The sequence below is a fragment of the Eptatretus burgeri genome, chromosome 2, assembly GCF_056783735.1.
Source record: "Eptatretus burgeri isolate ZD-2024b chromosome 2, Ebu_testis_v1, whole genome shotgun sequence".
NCBI lineage: Eukaryota > Metazoa > Chordata > Myxini > Myxiniformes > Myxinidae > Eptatretus > Eptatretus burgeri.
The window spans coordinates 156,735,895-156,758,608 of NC_140962.1; the positions used below are offsets into that span (position 1 = coordinate 156,735,895).

Sequence of the window (22,714 nt, forward strand, 5' to 3'; positions counted from 1 at the left end):
ATATATTTATTTACATACATGTACAATCCAAGGATGAGTAATTTAACCGAGTAAAGTGTATAACCACACACAGGCTTTGTATTCATTATTAATATATTTATTTACATACATGTACAATCCAATGGTTAGTAATTTAACCGAGTAAAGTGTATAACCACAAACAGGCTTTGTACTCCTCAATAATATCTTTATTTACATACATGTACAATCCAAGGGTTCGTAATTTAACCAAGTAAAGTGTAAAACCACAAACAGGTTTTGTACTCATTATTAATATATTTATTTACATACATGTACAATCCAAGGGTTAGTAATTTAACCGAGTAAAGTGTTTAACCACAAACAGGCTTTGTACTCATTATTAATATATTTATTTACATACATGTACAATCCAAGGGTTAGTAATTTAACCGAGTAAAGTGTAAAACCACAAACAGGCTTTGTACTCATTATTAATATATTTATTTACATACATGTACAATCCAAGGGTTAGTAATTTAACCGAGTAAAGTGTAAAACCACAAACAGGCTTTGTACTCATTATTAATATATTTATTTACATACATGTACAATCCAAGGGTTAGTAATTTAACCGAGTAAAGTGTAAAACCACAAACAGGCTTTGTACTCATTATTAATATATTTATTTACATACATGTACAATCCAAGGGTTAGTAATTTAACCGAGTAAAGTGTAAAACCACAAACAGGCTTTGTACTCATTATTAATATATTTATTTACATACATGTACAATCCAAGGGTTAGTAATTTAACCGAGTAAAGTGTATAACCACAAACAGGCTATGTACTCATTATTAATATATTTATTTACATACATGTACAATCCAAGGGTTAGTAATTTAACCGAGTAAAGTGTAAAACCACAAACAGGCTTTGTACTCATTATTAATATATTTATTTACATACATGTACAATCCAAGGGTTAGTAATTTAACCGAGTAAAGTGTAAAACCACAAACAGGCTATGTACTCATTATTAATATATTTATTTACATTCATGTACAATCCAAGGGTTTGTAATTTAACCGAGTAAAGTGTATAACCACAAACAGGCTTTGTACTCATTAATATATTTATTTACATACATGTACAATCCAAGGGTTAGTAATTTAACCGAGTAAAGTGTAAAACCACAAACAGGCTTTGTACTCATTATTAATATATTTATTTACATACATGTACAATCCAAGGGTTAGTAATTTAACCGAGTAAAGTGTATAACCACAAACAGGCTTTGTACTCATTATTAATATATTTATTTACATACTTGTACAATCCGAGGGTTAGTAATTTAACCGAGTAAAGTGTAAAACCACAAACAGGCTTTGTACTCATTATTAATATATTTATTTACATACATGTACAATCCAAGGGTTAGTAATTTAACCGAGTAAAGTGTATAACCACAAACAGGCTTTGTACTCATTATTAATATATTTATTTACATACATGTACAATCCAAGGGTTAGTAATTTAACCGAGTAAAGTGTAAAACCACAAACAGGCTTTGTACTCATTATTAATATATTTATTTACATACATGTACAATCCAAGGGTTAGTAATTTAACCGAGTAAAGTGTGTAACCACAAACAGGCTTTGTACTCATTATTAATATATTTATTTACATACATGTACAATCCAAAGGTTAGTAATTTAACCGAGTAAAGTGTGTAACCACAAACAGGCTTTGTACTCATTATTAATATATTTATTTACATACATGTACAATGCAAGGAATTAAGGGTTGGGAATTCGTTTTGCACAACTTAATGATATAACTATATTCAATCACTAAATTATTCGTTTTAATCGAAGAGTGAAGTTAAAAACTTACCATTTCCTCGAAATTGTTGACCGAAGACAAAACAATAAACGAGATCGACAAGCCGATATCCGGTGATTGACCGGGACGCGGCAGAAATATTTGACAATATTTAAACCCAGAACGAGCTTTATAAACCCCCTGCAAACACGAGAGGCCACGCCCACGGGCTGCGATTGGTGAAATCATGGATGTGGGTGTCATCGGTCCTCTCTGATTGGAGAATATGATTGTGCTGATTGGTCAGGGGATTATGATTGTGCTGATTTGGATGTTGTTGTAACAAAAGTGATTGTATTATTTAGTTATTTTCCTCGTCGATTTGGGGTCTAACAGTAAAGCTGAGGTCTAAATGCACTGGGCTTTGAGCTGTCCAGCCACGGTTCCCTTAGCGACCGACTAATCCTGGTGCTTTGCGTGTAAGGTGCTGCATCGATGAGTACCCCATCCTTCAGAGGGTACACCCCTTTATCTTTGGAGCACATCGGTAAATAATTCGGTTTTTCACCGAAGGGTAGGCCATGGTGTGCCGGTATCCTGAAGTAATTCCTTACCTGACACTGCAGCACCCGAGATGAGGGAGTGACGATCTGTTCGGTGATAATTCACAGCCATGGAACCTTCACCTACTCGTGGTGCGACAGCCATGATCCAGTATATCCTGAATCTGAACCGTGAAGAGAACTTCAGCTCGTGTGAGATTGGGCTCCAAGATCCCAGAGCTGGGGGTCACGGATCCCAAAATCCTGAAACAATAAATATGATAAATTTTGCCAGACTCGGGCCGAGTCCTCATTACTAGAGTTCGAGTCCTGAAACGTCGAGTCCCACAAAAATGGACTCGAGTGCTACAACACTGCTCCCAAATACTCCCAAATCCCCTTCCTTAAACTTCCCCACATCCCTCATTCAGTCATTATCCCAAACCCCTCCCTTAACCTTCCCACCTCCTGAATAATGCACAAACTCCTTTCCTTGAACATTCCCCCTCCATAGTACTTCAAAACTCCTTTCTTTAACATTCACATTTCCCTAATACTCTCATACACTAACATTGCCAAACTTTCCTTCACCTTTCCCACTCTTATCATCCTCCATTATTTTATACAATTCAATCTCGTCACCCTACCCCTTTCACTCCAGCATATACAGATAGTGAACAAAAAAAGGGAAACACTGATGTAAAGTCAATAAATAGGGCGTTTGGGCCATCACGTGTGGCCAGTATGGTCTGTATGCGCATAGAGTCCACCAGCGTCTGGAATTCTGCAGGAGGGAAGCAGCACCATTTTTCCACGAGAAAATCAATCGACTCACAACTGTTCGATGGAGGTGGAAAACGCCGTTTCAGGCGTCGTTCCAAAATATCCCATAAATGCTCGATTGGGTTCACATCTGGCGATTGAGCAGGCCGTGACATATGGACAACATCAGCGTCATGCTCATCAAACCATTGGGCAACCACACGTGTTCTGTGGTTGGGGGCATTGGACGAGTCTTCTCTTGCAACCATAATTTTTGGCAACCAAGTTTGTGCAGCATCTCTATACATGACCCTAAGCATGCTGGGATGTTACCTGCTTCATTATCACATGGGCCGCACCTGTGTGTAAGCCGTTGCTTGGTGTACATCATATACCCAGGTGTTTCCACTACCTGTACATAATAAGCAGATTGCTCCAAGCTATAAAACCCAAAATAACCACACCTGCACGGATGTTTACAGGAGTTAATTTGGGGTGAAGTAGTGTGCACACCTTGACGGAGGGAAGTCGTGTAAAACCTCGAACCAAACAGGAATACATTGAGGCAATCAAGTTGAATAAGCGACGATGATGCATAGTTTGTTACCATCGTGAAACAAACTTCACTTTCAAATGAAACATCAAACAGGTAAGGATTCCTTAACGAACAAGCGACGCGGCCATGATGAAAGAGACAACATTGGAACGAGTCCTTGATTCGAGGTTTGTGCTCGCCAAGTTCATTGCAAGCGCTTTGATTAATAATCGACGACATCATGTCATTTCATCCCTTGATCCGAACCCCAGCAGCTCGTGCTAAACATCATGACGGTGAAGGGAAGCCAGAGGGGGCAAGCCTCGACCTGCTTTGACTGTAGGAAGCCCCCCCCCCCCCCGAGCCAAACGTTCCTCCCCAACAGCTGGGCAGACACAGGAATCACATTCGTGCCAAAAGATTGTACCTCCTTTGGATTCCTTGTCATGTTAATAAAACGAGCGTAAGAGTGTGTAACTGAACATGGAATGAGCTTACACAGCAGCGATGAACTGGAGAATGAATTTGCAATCGAGTTATTCGACTCATTCGGATAAAGTTCAAGAAGGAATAAGAAGATAGTCTCTCGATCACTCGCACCGAGCAAACGGCACAAGCGGCTCCTGATGCGAGCGTCCCAGCGTGTCTTGGGAAATCCATACATTATTCAGGAAATTAAACAAAAAAGGAAGAAAAAAAAAACTCAGTGGGAGGGGGGTCTGGGGGAGGGGCAGGGGGAGACACAGCAAACCGCATAAAATAATCTTCCAAGCTAAAGAAGCTTCAGACACAAAACGAGAAGTATTGTTAAAATGACAAGGAAGCTGTGGAAAGTTCTGGAGAAAGTTGGAATTTTTTATTATTATTAATACTCATTTGTGATGGAGTTTGTCCGCAGGATCATCTATCTACTTATTGTCTGCAGAGGGTGGAAGGAGTAAAAGGAAGAGGATGATCGGCGAAAGAAAGGGGGGAGAAGGGAACGGGGTTTCGGAGGAGAGTGGAATAAGGGAAAGGAAGGGAGTGTGATACATGGAGCAAACGTACCACACTCGGTGGTATTGTGGTTAGACTCGTCAGAGCATCCGCTTTCAGTCCTGGGGGTCGGTGGCTCGAACTGCAGCAGTCGTACCAAAATTTTTTTTAACGGTACGTGCTGCTTCCTTGCTTGATACTCAACATATAAAGAGAAAATCGACAACACAAGACGGCAGCATCGTCACTTCCCCCAAAGTCACCGGCCTGTGGTCGTGTTCGTCTGAAGCCAAGTCTGGTGACGTCTCGTGCATCCGTCTGCATGCGAGCCCACGATTAGTGTGAAAGCTGTGTCTCCAAGTTCGGCACGCTTCTTCATGTTAAAAAACCTTTCCCATTACCATAGCGATACGCTTCACACCAAGTAGCGCAGGAAGAACACACAAATCTGCATCGTTTTTCTTTTTATTCAGGTGCAGTTCTTCCTGTTCAGTTCAACTCTCGGTCCATTTTGGAATCACAGTTATTGCCAAGAATGCAAAGCAGAACAGCATTATGTCAGGAATGTTTTTACAACATTTAGCAAAGTGTGCAAGAAAGATCGAGCTGCGAAAAGAGGAATCCTACGAGCGGAGGGCAGGACGCGTCCGTCCCGCATGACCAGGGCCTCGTGTCCGCAATATGCATCGATGATACAACGGGACGGCTCAAGGACGCCGGCGAGAATCCTTCGGGACGCGCCGTACACGATACCTAATTCTTCCTAACTGGAAGCTTCTCCAGATCAAAGATTTACTCAACGTATCAAACCTCAAAAGATCGATCGAACGACGAGGACTCTCGATCGCACGACCATTTCCAATCAGGACCCGTCATCTGAAGATCGTCCGAAATTAATTAAAAAAAAAATCTAAAAACGAGTTTAATAAAATGGATCTGAAGATTAAAAAAAAAAAAAAAACATCCTTCAATGTTCACCTTTGACATATAAGGAGGAACTTTTGGATTCTTTCGTTGTTTGAGTTAAGTTCAATTCTGTAGTGTGACGATTACTTCCTGGAAATTACCTGGAGAGGAGGAGACGCAACTGTTTAACCACAAAAACGGAGGATCGGTCCGCCGAGCTATCCCAGATTTGTCGCACGTTACGATAGGCTCGGCGTTCGAGTCAGACTTGCGACAAAGTGTTGCCTTTGGATGAAAGCTACAAAAAGCAACAGTCAAGTTCAACCCGCAGCGCTCGGTGCGTTTAACAAGCGCAACGACGACGAATATAAACTGAACCTTCAGAGGGAAAAAAAAACAAAGCAACTCGTGCAATTGGTGTTGGGAATGTTTAAAAACAATTTTTAAAAACCACCTGAATGAAATGGCAATGGAACTGAACACACTTTCAAAAATCTGAACAGTACAACCGGGCAAATAAATAATAATAATAATAATAATAACAATAATAACAATAATAATAAAATATATTTATATATATAATTAAAGCAACAGTTGTCTTCGTAACAAAGAACTGCAGTGTTCATTTTACAGTACAAACCTGTGCAAAACAACTCCTTAGATATCTTGAGTAAAGAGACAGTGTTCACTGAGCAATGCAATCGAGGATGAGGGCGCGCGGACACACGTACGAGACTTATTTACACGAGCGACGACTCGCGCACACAAAGCCTCCGAGCATTTATTTTACAGCCCAACGTTAGAAACAAACACGGCGACGAACGACTACTCCTCGATGCGGACGCCACGGCGGCGAGATCAGAGTCGGATCGAAATTTCCTTTGGGAAACGTAATGACTGCCGGGGTGGCCTGACCGATGGAGGTGTGACGAATGCTCGGGCCTCGTTCGAAGCGAACGAAAACGACGTTTATCGACAGAGCTCGGCTCGGACGGGGTTCCGGCGAACGTGGGACGGCATGCATTTCATCTCCGGCTCAAAACCCCCTAACACGTACAAAGGAACGGCTTTATGACATCACACGACGCTTTGACATAAGAACGTTGCGACATGCGCCCTGCGTGCTAACACTGCGGCAGCTCGAAGACCTAACTGGGGACCGAGAGAGAGAGACCTCGGGAGCATTGACGGCCGCCGGTCCCCATGTGCGGACTACGGCGGTTCAATGGACATCGAAACATGCAGCGTCTTCGCGTGAGAAACGCGATCCTTTCCTATGTTACAAAAGTACAGAATGCGAACTAAGTGGTTGGAATGGTACTTGCGTTTTAAAACACCAGAACGAGGCGTCGAATGCGGGATGAAACCAATCGCATCATACAAAGAACACAAAACTTTTAAAATACCACGTGCTACGCCTTTGGCCTTCTACATTCCCGCGACGATCCCAGGCAGATGGACACCTCGAGAAACTTCCGATCGAGTGGCTGCAGCAGAACCGGTTATTTGAAAGCCACGAACTCTCCTGCACAGGAACAAAACGACAATTTCACTCAAACACAAAACCAACATTTACATCTCTTCATCAAAGATAGTCAATTATAGAGAGTTTGAGTCAATCTTTGAAATACATTTCAATTTTGAAACTCAAAACCACAAACCACAAACCACACACTATGCAAATGCAGACACGGAGTTTGCCAACAACGAGGGGCTGCCAGGATAACCCGAGAGTTTTGTGCGCACGTGTTTTAGCCGTCTTGCCTGGGTCGAATCCCGACCCAGCTATAAACTGTCTCCACCCTCCCCCCCCCTCCGAACCCCCAAACATTCAGAATACGAAACCTATTCCGCTCTTCACCTCTCCATTCCCCCACCACACCTCTTTGCCTCTCCATTTCACCAATTTCCCTATTTCTCAATGTCCTTTTCTTCTCGCACTCCTTGTCGACCTAGCCCCCCTCCCGTTTCCGATTTTTGCGAGATCATAAGCATGTAAGGTGTGATCGAACCGTAGCCTGCAGCCTGGATGGGTGTTTTGGGAGATGCGCAGGTGTACAAGCTGAAATCCTCCGTCTGGAAACCTGCACGGTTGAGCGAAGGTTCGGATGCGCTGCGGTGGATCTTCGGCAGTGACCTGGCCAGGAGGTCAATGGATGCCAAGATCTAAAAGGACATGGGCCAATGCACTGTAAACACATTGGCGCGGGCTTCAACGTCAAATCGTTACAAACCATCCTTCAAAAGGATCTCCGTGTGCACGACGACACTGGAAGTCATCGTCAGTACCTGTGGGAAGAGCAGCCTATCCTCCCTCTTCTTCTTCATACAATCCACCATGAGTCTCTTCATAGCTTTGGGACAATTACTGCGGATTTTACTCAGGTCTGGTGATAGGTACCCTCGACCCACCATGAAGATGATCTGAAAGAAAAACAAATAAATGTTTGTGAAGACAGCACCAGCTGTCGAAGAGAACGGAGTGCTACATGTGCTGTGATGACGATCAATTATCGACTAATGTATCGAATAGCTCAAGTCACATGCGCACACACCTCCATTCGGGATAACCTATGTGGTTTAACCTTTGCAATCATAACATATAGAGCAACAGCTTCTGAACTTTGACCTGAGCCCTTACTGTTATTCTTACCTTTCGGATACAAGTCACAATTTTAAAATGTCCTGGAATCGTGCAATTTGGATTCACATCCAACGAAAACAGCACCAGCAACAGTTGCCCGATATCACGGTGTTCCACAGATTTCCAACATTCATTGGAAGGAAGCCATCTTGGGCGGGTAGGAATCCCGACCCAGCTTATAAACTCCCACCCTGGCGTTTCACGGGCCAGGTGAGGACTCGATCAATGTGTGTGCCGTCCCTCGGATGGACGTTAAGCCCGAGTAACCATCTGCCAGCATCGACCGCTTGGTCGGTAGTCCACGTTAAAGATCACGCGGCTTATTTCACAAAAAGGGTTGGCGAGTTATCGCCGGCACCCCAAACAAAATAAAAATCTCAAGCACCTGCAGTTGAGCGTCAGGCCTGGCCAGCCTGTTCATGAAAGGCTTGGGCCAAAATGTTCTCTAGCGGTCTCGCCAACACCACAAGGTGGTGGTAATAATTGGGACCTTTACAGTAGTAGTGGTAGTAGTAGTTGTAATAACAATACAGGGAGGCCATCGATGCATTATATATAATTTGTGGGGTGGGGGTGGTGGGGGATGGGGGGAAGGGAGTGAAATAATGAAATAAAACTGACAAAAGGAAGAGAACGAAGGTTGGAGAGAGAGAAGAGGTGTGTGTGTGTGTGTGTGTGTGTGTGTGTGTGTGTGTGTGTGTGTGTGTGTGTGTGTGTGTGTGTGTGTGTGTGTGTGTGTGTGTGTGTGTGTGTGTGTGTGTGTGTGTGTGTGTGTTCGCATGTGTGTGATGGAGGAGAGAAAGGGAAGATGAGAGGAGAGAGAGGGGGGTGGGGAGACATTCCGCAGTGTTTGTGTACATAATAAATAGAAAGCTACTAAGACTGGACTATAAATGTACCATTAGTTAGTGGCACATCCTGTGATTTGTAAAATTGTGACGCAGATGGAGCAGTGAACCATGCCACGTCGATTCGAACAAACCGCTTCAACAGGGAGGACGTTGACAAGCAGGTGGCTCACCTGATCGCGGTTGTTGATGTTCGAGTATGGTAACTGTCCCGACATCAACTCAAACAGCACAATCCCAAAGGCATAGACGTCAGATTGAAAGCTGTATGGGTTCCTGTCCTGCATTCGAATAACCTCAGGGGCCTGAGAGGTCACATGGAGATGGAACACTCTCAAACAAACAGCAGGAAGAGAGTTCACTTACATGTGGAAAGGCTGAACGAGTGAATGAAAGAAGAACCCATTAAAGTACACGAGTGAATTATTAACTAAGAAGAAGAATAAACACTTCAAAAATAATCGATTTCAAAGAGTAAAGGTTCAGGAAGGATCTCTCACCATCCACAGGATAGAGCCCGATGGTTGCTCCAGTTGGTGCGATCCACTCCAGCGTGCCTTCACTGTGGCCAGGCCAAAGTCTCCGATTTTCACCGTAAGATCGTCGTGGAGGAAAATATCTGGTAGATGTAGTCAACGGCAGTCACAACAAACGCAGCGAGTCATTCGCACGTACATCAGGGTGAAACGTCGACCGATGAGGAACATAACGGAGAGTCACTCGCTGGTGGTGTCAGAATCAAATTCATAGTCATCAATGATACGCCTCGCCGGAAAACCCCGGGTCTTTTAAGGCCTTTTGTTAAATCCAAACGCTCCATCCAATAAGACTTTCTCCCCTCTGAGCATCACTCCATGCAGCAGCTCAGGTTCAGCAACTGCAGGCAAGCTCAGGATCGTCTAAAGAAGCTCAAGTTTTTAATACGTGTCCACGTGGTATTATCTAACCGTCCATGAAACATCTTCCGTGTCTGTTCATGTCCATGTGGTGTTGTCTATCCATCGATTGAACCTATTCCTTCTTTCTGTGTCCGATCTCAATATTCCCCAAACTCTGAACGGTAATTCCATGAGAAGCTTACCTGCTTAACACATTCACACCCTAAAGAGTCTACATGTGCAAACAGTTGTTAAAGTGCACGTTTACAAAACCCAAAATGCAACATGTGCGACATTCAAATCAACCAACCAAGAAACATTGAAATGAGGAAAGCAATCTTAAACAAACCTTGATATTTAAAGATAGGCCAAGTGAACGTTATTTCAAAAGGAACTCAGTGCGGTGCCACCTGTTCGTGCCACGTGGTTGGGCTACATTTCCGCACGGCGTCATTACATCGTTCATTTTGTGAAACTTATTTCTCGTATCAATTAGACCAATGCAGTTTCCAAAACACGGTTTCAATATTGAGTGATGTTCACGGTGCACTTCATGAACAACAACCATCCATTGCTCATCATGAGCGCAGCTTACAGGCGTTGGAACGACCGAGTGGTGCAGGTCTCGAACCCGAGTGGGTACAGGACTCAAAATCAACATGTGCCTTTCTTATGAAATTGGAGAGAGGGACAACATGGTTAACTAAAAATAAATAAACAATATCAGCACAAACTTCAAACCCAAGGATACTGTTCGACTTCAGGTCCCGATGTATGATCGACTTGGCATGGAGGTAACTGCACGACGATAGACGGTGAAGAGAGTTAACAAGATGCACAATTTGTGGCTTCAGTGAAAACGAACATTCACATTTAAAAGGTGAGCGAGTGAGATTGAACAAGTATTTAAACTCGCAACAAAATATCTAAAATAACGACAAGTCCACCGATGACGGATCGCTCACTCCATTCCCTGTGCCGTCTGCCGAGCGATGTCCATCAGCTGGAAGATCTCAAACTTGGTTTCGAGGATGTGGAGATGACGGTACAAACTGGAACCCTCACACCACTGTGTGACGATAGCAAGCTGGGGCTTGGTTGTGTATCCCATAAAAAGGAGAATGTTGACATGCCGGGTCTTTCTGCAAAGGTGTGCGAGAAGAGGGGTGGAAGCAGTGTTGGGATCAACGATCACTGGGGATCTCCACCCATTATATTCTGTATTTCTTTGTCTGCAAAATAAACCTAATTTTTTTTCTGAAAATCCCTGATCACAGACAACCGAATAAGCTTTATTTCAGGTGACAAACTTGGACTTGGTTCTTGTGCAATCCAATAAGGTAGCAAGTCGTCATCGAGGACAAAGCTTTAAACCGCACCTCAAAAACGGGACGTATGGATTTTACATCGAAGTCAGTAAAATAAATAAATGCATAAAAAAATAAGTCGGGACTGGAGATGGCAAGACGGAGGTAAATAATTCAAGGTGGGATGTAGGTAGGGGTGATGGTGAAGTGTATATAAATAAATAAATATGACAGTAGTGGACAGGGTAAAGCTGTGTTGCTAATAGAGATAGTCAAGTGTATATAAATAAATAATGGTTCCTGAAAGCATATACAATCCTATACTATTCTGCCCCCCCCCCCAAAAAAAATTGAGTTCTCAAATTTTGGAAATCTCAAATTTTTGGTGTCCCATGGCCTTTGCCTTTGATCGCAAATTCATTTGGCATGCCATACACATGTCCTGATATTATTGCATACATCTGCCGAATATGAACGAGACACGCAGTCATATTCAAGTCGTGGACGGGCGAACAGCACCCAGAATAGAATCCTCCAAACGGGCTCACACCCATTTGGGGGCCGAAAAGCGGATTGAGAACCCTGGATAGCACAACCGATAGTTTTGGGGGATAACGAATAAACAAGAAAGATGTCGTGCGCCGCACGATAATTGTGAAAGCCAAATAAACAATCGTTGCCATGGAAACAGCAATTTCGAAAATTTCACCGATACATTTCCTAATTGTGAACTCATAGGTGTTCCGCATGTTTTGGGTAGCCTTGATCTTGATATTTGACCGAGTTTGTCCAAATCTTCCTCACGTACACTACACATGCACAGAAATAAGCTGCGTAAGTTTCAATTTGATATGTGGAAAAAATTATTGCAGTCTGGAAATAATAAATTCACAAAATGTCCCATTTGATTATGACTTGGTGAAATTCTTGTCATGGAAACCATGGGCACGTCGAAAAGGCCAACTCGATCGTCCTGATTTTTGGTGAACCAGGTCTGTGACCCAATATGCAAATTCTGTTCAATCGAGGAGAACACCCAGCCTCGAGTTTGGTGGAGATTGCACATTATTTGCTGGAAAAGTTTTGTCTCACTCTATACATGTTTGTGTGGTGTGCATCTAAAAGGGAGCTAATGGTCTAAGCCCGAAGGTGTTTAAGGGGTCCAAAGGTCTATAAAGGATCCATGTGGTTCAAAGGGTCCATAGGGATCTACTAGAGTCTAAAGGTCCAAGGGCCGATCTAAATATTTAAACGATATTTCACTGTACTAGTTCGGGTCTAAGGGCTCTAAGGAGTCTCGAGGAGTTTCAAGGAGTCTCAAGGAGTCTAAAGGGTGTAAATGTCTTCAGGAGTCTAAGGGGTCTACATGGTCTTAAAAGATCTTAAGAGTCAAGGGGTCCAAATGGTCTAAAGGTCTAAAGGGTATGTTCCAACAGTAATCACAGGTCAAAAAGGCAAACACATGTCGTTCCAATATTCTATTTTCCTTTCTCATCATTTCTGTTTGCTCTTTTAAAAACGAATGATTTAATTGCCATTATTTAGCGTCATCATCCTAATCATCACTCCTGCTTTTCGTTGTCATGACATTAACTTCCAAAAACGGAATACTAGTCGATATATCAGTCTCTGTTGATAGAGAAGATAAATATCCTTACCACCATGGGAGACAAGGTGCGGCTGACATTTTGAGCATTAGCCCTTCGTCAGAGCTTAAAATGGGGTTCACCTGACTCTCACCGATAAGTGTTCGCCCTTTTGCTCTGACGAGCAAAAGAGTTTCACAGCAACACAACGGGATCGAGGATAAAATACATCGTGACTCTTCCAGGCCATCACATTCTCACCTGAGTACTCCAACCTCGTTTTTAAAAGCTTGCAGCTGTTGGGGAGTCGGATCCGTGACGTTCAACATCTTCACAGCGACATCACCTGCGCACAGAGTGTCGTCGCTCACTGTTAACGACAGGACAGACTCCAAAAGGATTGGGATTCCACTGAGAAAGCATGTCACTGGAAATGGCAGGTAGTTATTTGTTTGAATTAGAAATGCCAAAAGTTCTGTGCTTTCCCTTCCACATTAAAGAATGATGGAGATATTCCTCAAGTTTTATTTTTTCTGAACAATTTTTTTTAAAAAAACTTAAAAACAAACGTGCCGGGGGGGGGCTCGAGGTAACATGACAGAGGTTGTAGCAACTTCATTTGCCCCCTTCCCCAATGGGGTTATTCCACCTTTGAAGAACTCCGTGTTAAGGTGTATAAATAGCGTAGTGTGGCGATCCGTGGGACACACCTACGGGAAGTAAAAATTATTATAACCACAAACTATTCAGTCAGGTCTGTCCAACGCATGATTACATTTTTATACAGTTCCTACAATTATGTTCAGCAGTAGAGTGGGGGAAACCCGACATCCTTGAGGCATTTGATGCTTATTGCGTCCGACCCGAGCAGTCTCGACTTCTTAGGCTTCAAGGGTAGGCCGCAATCATCTTGGGCTAATAAAGATACTTACAGGAGTCTTTACGCATGAATGACGAATCCCATTGCCTATCCTAATTTTCGGGCCATCAGATTATACGTGGACTGTATACGGATTGTTTACATCTTATGTCTTGGGGCGTCATATGCGATTTCTCTTGGCCATGGCTTCAGATGTGATGTGTGATATTGCCCCCAATACCCTTACAGCCTAATTGTGACCTTTATTTGACACACAGCTCCATTCCTAACGGTCGCTAGCATTGCTGAATACTCGCCCGAGGGGAATTTGGAGAACATTGGACGTATACATTTGTATTTACACGTGGGCGGATTATAGGCTAAGAGTCGCTGATCCGCACACCTCCCAGAAGCAAAAATTATTATAACCACCAATTCATCAATTACATTCGAGAAAAGCTACCTCATTTGCCCCTTACCCCAAGGATGTTGTGTGGAGGTGTATAAATAGCTTATAGCTTATTGCGACATTTTTTCAAGGCCACCTACAAAAACAAGAGCAACTAGAACAAGAGTAATTGCATGTTGGCAGCTGATTAGCGCAGTGATGACGTCGCCGCATGGGAGACGCTTTGCCATGGCCTTCTGTCGAGGAGTGTGGAGCGGTTGTGCCTGAGCGAGCACGCATCATGCTTGACGAGCCATCCCAAGCCAATCATCAATCATAATCATCATCACAATAAAATAAGTACTGCACAATAAAACAATGGCTCAGGTTTGTGTGTACCACGACCAAGAACTCTTATCAATTAGCTAATTAACATCGTCGACTTGGCAAAACATGAACGGATTACGTCGCACTCCATTTCATCGTAAGATTATTCTTTATGATCTTTAATTCCTTGAAAAGAGAACAGGTTGTAAAAAGCTCTGTCGTCACCTTCTTCGTCACTCGTCATCCTTGGGAGGCCCAGTTCTGTTAATATCGATGGGAAGAGCATTTTGATCTTCAACCACAGGTAATCAGTAATTTCGTCATCGTCGTTACTGAGAGTTTCACTGTCAGAAAGCGAGGGAACATTCGCCCTCCATGGAACTTAATTCCGGGTTAAAGCTTCAGATCCTCATTTAGAGCACGGACGGCATTGTCGGCATTGCAAATGTTGCCCCGGCACCTACCCCACGCTGCCATGCTCATCGCAGCCTACCTAACCGGCCTTCATGGATTGGAAGCGCATTTGCAAGTTTTTCATGATTGAGGAAAACATTTCAGAACCCTCATGTGATGGCGCTAGCTATGGACGAGATGTTTGACCGTTCCCGTTCCCGAATCGATCTGCCCACGTGCCAGCTTGTTGTACCAAACGCCTCGATTCACTGACATTTCTACCCGACTTCGACTCGTTCTAGTTTGTTTTCGGCTCCTCTCCCTCATCCCACTTTCTCCCGTCTGTGGAACCAATTCCCTGTCCTGTTGGCCCATCGCCTTCACTCCAGTCCTTCAAGAGGGCCATCACCGCCGCACAATTTCTCCTGTACACACTCCGAAGCTCTTTATGCTTCTGTGTAAGCAATTATAACTGGAAAGTAAACCTTTGGATAGTATTAACCTGCATGTAATGATTTCAATCAAGTGTTGTTGTTTTTTGAAATAACTTGTCCTGACGCTTCCCTACTCTTACTGTTGTAAAGTTTTGTGAGTCTCGCTCATCGACTCCCCTTCCCCAGAACCACGTTTGGAAGGCTGCAATAGGTCCAAATCCATCAACATTGGAGAAAGCAACCTTTTACTGGCTTTGACTCCCCAATAGGAGAGTCAATGGTTGGCGTGTTTGTCATTCCCATCGAAGCACTTGCCTCACGTTGCTGTCATTCTGGATTCAAATTCCATGATGCCGTTGATTTTCTGCTGCTGATGTGCCTGTGTTCCATGCTTAAGTACACTGATGTTTCATAATGGCCATCCATATATTACAAGTAATGTATGTACAATATCAAAGACCTTAAGACACCGTAGCAAACTTCTGAGGGCAATCTCAAACAAGGACAACACCATGATATTGCACCGACGAGTCGCACAAACACATCCCATCACTTGGTCGTCTGTATATGGAACTTCGGTACAATAATAATATCCGGTGCAGTCGGAAACAATGAGGTGTATTTGTCTGATCAATTACGTATCAAAAATATCAAATTTTGTCCACCATGAGAGGTTGAAGCTGAATCAATATGGAAGGATGCTAAACATGATCACAGCTATTCCAAACCGAAACAAGATGATCCACTAATAGTGTCCAGGCCTCTATCTCTCACCGTGCCACTTTCCCTTGTAGACCGTTCCAAACGAGCCAGAGCCAATCCTCTGGCCCAGGGTGATCTGCCCCTCTGGTATCTCCCAATCATCGCTCGAGTCCCGACGACCCACCTGCTTCTGTAAAGCAGCACACACAGGGAAGGTATCGATTTGGTCATTACGGTGAATCGCCTGAAACATAATCAGGTCAACTTGGTCGTGTGTTTCGTGGAGGCCTACACACCAGCTTTGTTCTGTCATCCGAAGAGCTGGAGGACTTCCTGTCACGAGGCATGGGCAACTTGGGCTGGGATTTTGACACGGTGATTGTGTCCGTTACAGTTGCTGGCGGGGTCGCAGACAAACCGGAAGTGGGGGTGACTGGAAACACAATACAAACCGATCTGACAACAGCAAAAACAGACGTCAAATTTTGTCTCTGTCCATGCACATCCAAACGCTGTACAGCCTGTAAGAACCGATTTTGAATCACGTACTCAGACAATCAAGCGAGTACTTACACACAGTTTGTTGTTGAATTTGTCCTCGCATAAGATCCTGCAAATGCAAGTAACATAAAATCGGAAAAGTGTGCTCGGTGCAACTACAGCATTCGATTCAAATGAAATTGAGGACCGAGAAGGAAGCCGAAGAAGTAAAGAACAAAGATTGAGTCATCAGGAGGAACCTGGATAGGATTCGGGTTTCTGCCGCTACTCCACTAACCTCAAACCCATCCAGGCGCAGCCAAGAGAGCCTTACGGAAAAAATTCTGCAAGAATTCACTTCTCCTTATCCATCCATTGGGACCATACTCTGTGCAGAGCGTTTGGGCTGCCTAAGCAGTCTCCTTGGCTAGTGGGCACAATCCTGGACGGGTCACCACTCCGACACAGGATACCAGCATGCTGGCACTCATTTTGCCGACCTCAGAAGGATGACAGGCAGAGTCAACCCCACCTGGTATTAATTCAACAGTCGAGTGGGATTTGAACTCAGGATCGTAGGATCCCAAGCTCACCACCCGAACTATTAAGCCAACACCAGGCATACTTCTCCTTAGAGAGATAGATAACGAAAGAGAGGAAGAGAGACAGTAAAAGACGAAAGAGAAGGAAAAGCCTTGGACCTGCCATCGCTAACATCGAGTTTGATGTAGATCTTAAAGGGCATAAGTTTAAAAGCAAACGGCAATGAAAAGGTCATCGTGTGATGAACCAGGCCGAGATGATCCAACAATCCACATCTCAACGTACCTCGATGAATGCCGTGTCGACGGGAGCCACCGTGCTGTTGATGTGAACATTGGGAGCAGATGTGGAACGCTCGCGAGGTGTAAATTGACCCCTGGGCTCTTCCTCTACCGAGGATCGGGTTGGCTGTGGAATCGGGATCGAGTCCGTCTGAGAGGTGTGTTGCGCAGTTTCGGAGCTGTGGGGAAAGAATTGGTCCGTCAGACCTCAATATGCAGCCGAGTATAGGATGTTGACAGCATCCTGGAGCCACAGTTAGGCACGAAGACAAACGAAAGAAACGGGTATCTCACCCTGAATAATAAGTGCCAGGAGTTGGTGCACAGCTGTCGGAGACAAGCATGTTACGAGGAGACACCGGGGTGGTATCGCTGCTCGAGGATGGATCGTCAGGGTTTACCGACTGGCTCTCCATCAGACGAGCAGCATCATGGAACAGGCTGAGGAAGATCAAACAGGCATGAAAATTCACATCGAAAACGATTGCGTTGAACATCGATACTCGATCGAATATTGAGAGCACATGTGACTTGGCTCACAATTGCCTCACGGAAATGATGAAGGTGGGTCATGTCTCAATTTTTTAATCAATTACAAAGTGTCAAAAACATCCCGAGTATGTCGATTTTCAATTTCACCAGTGACGTCACACCTTGAAATCACCTTGATCCGAATGGTGGCTTTACATCGAGAAACAGTGCATTTTGACCTCGGATTGTGATACCCCCATTCCACCGTCATGAGCAACTCTGAAGGTTCTCAGTTTGTTGAAACTGATGAGCGGGATTTTGAAGAAACTATTGGAGACAAAATTAGTGATGGAAACGCTTTCGGGGGAATTGTGGAGCCGTATCGTTCTGAGTGAGCCCCTTATGCGAGCAATTCAGAGGAAGAAGGCGGAAGTATTATTGAAGATGAAAACACTGGTTCTATGTTCACTCCAGCTCAGTAGGTTTTGCTTTTCCGTTAAATCGATGGTTTACAAGGGAGGGATTTTGTACGAGTTGATAAATCGGTTTGTATATTACTCGAGCAAAAATACCCATTATCGCCTGAAAACCCACACCGCCCAAGCACACTCGGACACCGTGGACAAAATGGGCGACGAATGCTTTGTCCCACTGTCGTAAGCTGACCAGGTGTCTTGTACGGTACGAGATCGTCACATTTCATATTCTCCCAGGATGGCATTTGTGTCCGTGACCGTGCCGTTTCCGTGAGATGTCGATGTCGCTCCCAGTGGAGGTGGAGTGGTCTTTTGGCCATTGGTGTAGCATGAAACCATCTCGGCTTGTCTTACTGCACAAGTACCAAGGACGCATCGACTCGGTATATTTGTGGAAAAATATAAAATTATTCGCCGTTGAAGTTAAATCGTACCGCTATGTAACCCGGAGATGGTACGAATATGACGGTCCACTTCCAAATGCGACATAACAGCTAATCTGAAGAAGAAAGAGGCTTTGACTTTTCATGGAAAATTTACCTTCTTTCTAATTCCGAAATGGGGAAAATACACATCATATCATTTTGTAGGGTATCGAGGGATAGATAAGTGTCGAGGTGGTCTGAGTGTTTGGGTTCCACTTTAAGCCGGCCACCTTAAACATTAAACCAACACCATCTACCATATAAAACACAATGTGTGTTTGTTTATTTGTGCGTGTGATGTCTGTCCCCCTTAAAAAGGACGATTTAAGAAGGGTTTTAAAGGCCAATCTTTGAACACGACTGTGTGTTCATGACGGTCTATTGTCTCAGTATTAAAAAAAAAAAAACATTTTCCATGAAAGAGTAATTATGTCTCTTCTTTTTGAAATGTAGACGGTGACTTGCAACCAGGCCTCGCTGGCGGTGCACAGAAGCGGTGCGCCTTGTCATTAAAATAACAATAAATACAAGCGCAGGGAGGTGAAATTTGCTGCACGTGATGTGTAAAACGAGTGTACATTTACATAAGTGCGATGTCCAATAAATAAAGAAGATATAAACACACCTGACGCTAGGCCGAGGCTTCAGGCTTTGGCACGCTCACGAGGCTGTACCCTCAAAATGAAAGGTCCCAGAAGATAATGAAAACAGGGTAACATTTGTACATGTAGTGTTTTAAAATAACGCTTTTCCTTGCTACAAAATATCAGATCTTGCAGTCTCTGAATTTTTCGAATAAAATAATTCCAACCCGTCATTTTGACAGGCTTTCATACGAGTGCCATATTAATACGAAGAAGAATAAGAAGTAGCTGTAGTAGCCTGTTATCTGAAATGAGCAGAGATTAGAGGCCAGGTTGTTAGTAAACCTCTCAATGTGCTCAAACACTCACTCAAGCTGGTCGACGTTCACACACATCAGAGGCACCTCGGTGGAGCAGCGTTGGTGAAACTTGTAACCGCACGTCTGGCATCGGAAGCCTTGGAAGAGCAGCTTGCGGCAGAAGTCACAGAAGGCCAGCGTGAAGTAAGTCTTACGCACCTTGAGGGGAAAAGTCAAGACATTATCCTCCGACAATTCTGAGATGCTCAAGAACATACGTCTATCCTTTTACGTCATCGTTAGTGGTCTGGATAAAGCAACAGAGAGATTATCTAGAAATCCTTCAAAATGCTCAACTACAGTAAATGAAATCTACAATGAGCAAGGCATCATGATTCTTCCTTCCAACATGTGACATGGATGAAGTACATGAGTCACAGAAGGGGGTAGTGTTAAGTGCAGGGAATTAAAAATGGTAAAAGGAAGAGATGGTAGGATGAAAGGAAAGAGAACGACAGTAGAGGGTTGTGGGAAAGTGGGGAGAGAAGGGAAGAGGTTTGAAAGGAGATGATCTTCTGAACAGACTCACAAAGTTGTGCGTTGTGAGTGGAACGTGCTCGAGGACTTCAACGATGAGTTCTTCTCCAATTAACCATGACATGTCCATGTTCCAATCGATCACCAGCTTCTGGCTGCAGAAACAATTCCATCGATAAAACAATAAACAAGGAAGCTTAGTTTGAGGAGGAGGCCATTTGGCTCATCCTGCCTGTGCTGCATCCATAAACAAAATCTCTCAATTTAATTTGTATTAATATACAAACCCCAATGTTATCATCAACATCACTTCAAATAACATCCACATCACATTGACATCAACAGGCAGGGGATTTTCAAATGGGAATGGGGTGTTTAATGTCCACCACCAAACTTGATGTGACAGCCGGCTTTAAATCCCCATCCAAAGGAAGGTGTGCTCCCAGATGCAGCATACTCTGCAGACAGCTCAGAGGCGAGTGCACTACGGCGCTATCCTGCCATCCGTCATGCAACGACTAATGGGCATTAATGGAGGTCGCACCTGCAAGTCCTTATCAAGAAAGACTGCTCAATTTCCGAGATCCAATGGGATCGAGTGCCTTCAAAGCAAAATCCACATGGAAAATGTATCCTATTGTAAAGTCCCTGTAGATTGAGGGGGGGGCTGCGAGTGCACACCTGCCATGCATCTTGTATACGGCACAGCACTCCGGCGTCAACCCTCTCATCTTGAGGGCCTTCAGCAAGCTGCCTCGTACCGTGACGCTGTTCCGTGCAGGAACCTTCCAGGAGGAAGAGACGACAACTTGAGCACCAATGGACCAGCAAGTCAGAAATATATAAAAAAGGGAATTTAACAAATGTCTTTTCACATTATTAAACTGATTCATTAAGAGTCTTATACGAGGACTGATGCTCGTACATACGCGCACACCCAACTGGACCATCATGTTTGTACGTCTGAAACAGCACATGATCTCAATCTATCAAAATAGAAATCTTGGATGTACCAAGCCCATCCTTACCAGAAACTTCATCCAATAACATTAACAGAACTTCACGTCAACATTTTACTATCTGTACAGGGAATCCATGCAGGAAGCCTGGTGTTGGCTTAGTGGTTAGGGTGGTGGCTTGGGATCCCAGGGTCCTGAGTTCAAGCCCTGTTGGCTGCTGAATTAACACCAGGGGGTTGACTCAGCCTGTCATCCTTCCGAGGTCGTCGAAATGAGTACCAGTGTACTGGTCCCGGTTAGCCTCAAGAAAACATTGCCTCAAGAAAAAGCCCAACCCCTGCACAGCAGGGAAAAATGGCTGTAAAAACGGTCATTTTTTTTTATACAGGGAATCCATGCAGGCTACCAGCACACAATGACCCACTCCTTTTGAATGGTTATCCACAATGTAAATACAGTAGAGACACAATGACAGCAGGTGTTTTTAGGCGACTTTGACTCCACAGGGGACCAACCCCAGGAGCAAACAGCTCACAGCTCGGCTTGATAGCAAATCAACAATCCCACCACTGCAACGAAGAGTCCAACCTGTGGCTTCAGTGATGCGAAGTGGGGCAATACGGGTTGGTTGCTTTCCATGTTATATTAAACTCGCAAAGTACCTGCCTGACGGGCGACCTTGTTCCGAGCGTGCAACGCGTTCTTCTGATGCATGCCTTTATTTTGGCGGTGTATAGGCAACTGACAGCTTTGTACAAGCAAAAAATAAATACATAATAACCCAGGTTACGTGCATGAAGGAAAAAAACATACCTACTGCCTACGACTCAAAACACCTCACTGCACCGAAAAACATGGGGACAGGACTATTGTACTGTAAATGGTGACACTTGTAATACCCACCCCCGCCTGGAAGTGGCGCTACACAAAACACATTTACATAGAGAATTGTGATGTTACCGGATCAGATGAGCGTGATGTTAGCGGATAGGATGAGAGAGATGTTAATGGATCAAATAAGCGTGATGTTAACAGAGCAGATTTTCGTTCAGAGATTTTTTTTTTCACTTGTTGGTTGAATCTGCAGCTGCTGCTTCCACCACATGAGAGCTAAGTTTTCCGAACCAGATTTGTCAGGTTTCTCTGGCGCAGTACCTATTAGAAAGTGTACACCTCCTTTCAAATTTTTCACCTTTTGTTGCCTTATAGCCTGGAATTAAATTGCATTAAATCAGACTTTTCCCACCTTTATTTACACATCGCAACCCACAACTTCCAAGTGAAAAACAAAATTATACAAATTTCAGACAAATAATTAAAAATACAAAACGAGAATATCCTGGTTGGGCGGCCATTTCCCCCCCCCCCCCCCGTATCATCCCTCTAGTCTCGATGGAGTACTACCACACTCCATGATAAGGTTATTCAGATAAATCCTGAGAGAGCAGAAAAATTAAAATCAGAACGACGTGAATAAAAGAGAAAAGTGAAATTTCCAATAACTCGCTTTGGAGGGAGACCCACCACAGTCCTCTGCTTATTGGGAAGGAAAACGCGGACGATGGGGCGTTGTGGAGAGTGAGGAGCCACTGGAAAACCTTCTCCGAGTGGGGCTGCCTGCCTGACAGCACTTTGACTGGAGGAGCAGCCAAGGTCAGAAAGGCAAGCCTCATCATCATAATCGTCGTCATCGTCATCACCCATAGAATCCAGCAGCTCCTGTTCTCTTTGCTGCAGTGCATCCAGCTTATTGGTGTATTCCTCGTAGGCCTGTACGTGGTCCACAC

General features: G+C 44.0%; 2 protein-coding genes across 3 annotated transcripts in view; both read right to left on the reverse strand.

Annotated features, from left to right (window-relative positions):
- Positions 1 to 1,994, reverse strand: part of LOC147033669 (tubulin alpha chain-like) — a 10,344-nt gene extending 8,350 nt beyond the window's left edge. Inside the window, exon 1 of the mRNA XM_085871752.1 lies at positions 1,859 to 1,994. Coding sequence (XP_085727878.1) covers positions 1,859 to 1,861 — 3 coding nt within the window. The 5' untranslated portion in view covers positions 1,862 to 1,994. The remainder of the gene's footprint in view (positions 1 to 1,858) is intronic.
- Positions 1,995 to 5,047: 3,053 nt separating this feature from the next.
- Positions 5,048 to 22,714, reverse strand: part of LOC147033671 (serine/threonine-protein kinase B-raf-like) — a 38,364-nt gene continuing 20,697 nt past the window's right edge. Inside the window, exons 3-19 of one of the 2 annotated variants that reach the window (XM_085871751.1) lie at positions 22,452 to 22,697; positions 20,650 to 20,753; positions 20,021 to 20,123; positions 19,502 to 19,650; positions 17,471 to 17,617; positions 17,181 to 17,355; positions 16,446 to 16,482; positions 16,169 to 16,269; positions 15,945 to 16,062; positions 13,031 to 13,115; positions 10,842 to 11,018; positions 10,628 to 10,674; positions 9,499 to 9,617; positions 9,172 to 9,303; positions 7,796 to 7,930; positions 7,519 to 7,672; positions 5,048 to 7,031 (exon numbers count right to left, since the gene is read on the reverse strand). In XM_085871751.1, the coding sequence (XP_085727877.1) occupies positions 7,009 to 7,031; positions 7,519 to 7,672; positions 7,796 to 7,930; positions 9,172 to 9,303; positions 9,499 to 9,617; positions 10,628 to 10,674; positions 10,842 to 11,018; positions 13,031 to 13,115; positions 15,945 to 16,062; positions 16,169 to 16,269; positions 16,446 to 16,482; positions 17,181 to 17,355; positions 17,471 to 17,617; positions 19,502 to 19,650; positions 20,021 to 20,123; positions 20,650 to 20,753; positions 22,452 to 22,697 (2,052 nt within the window). In that variant the 3' untranslated portion in view covers positions 5,048 to 7,008. Of the gene's footprint in view, positions 7,032 to 7,518; positions 7,673 to 7,795; positions 7,931 to 9,171; positions 9,304 to 9,498; positions 9,618 to 10,627; positions 10,675 to 10,841; positions 11,019 to 13,030; positions 13,116 to 15,944; positions 16,063 to 16,168; positions 16,306 to 16,445; positions 16,483 to 17,180; positions 17,356 to 17,470; positions 17,618 to 19,501; positions 19,651 to 20,020; positions 20,124 to 20,649; positions 20,754 to 22,451; positions 22,698 to 22,714 lie in introns of both variants that reach the window. The other variant, XM_085871750.1, reaches the window with a different exon arrangement.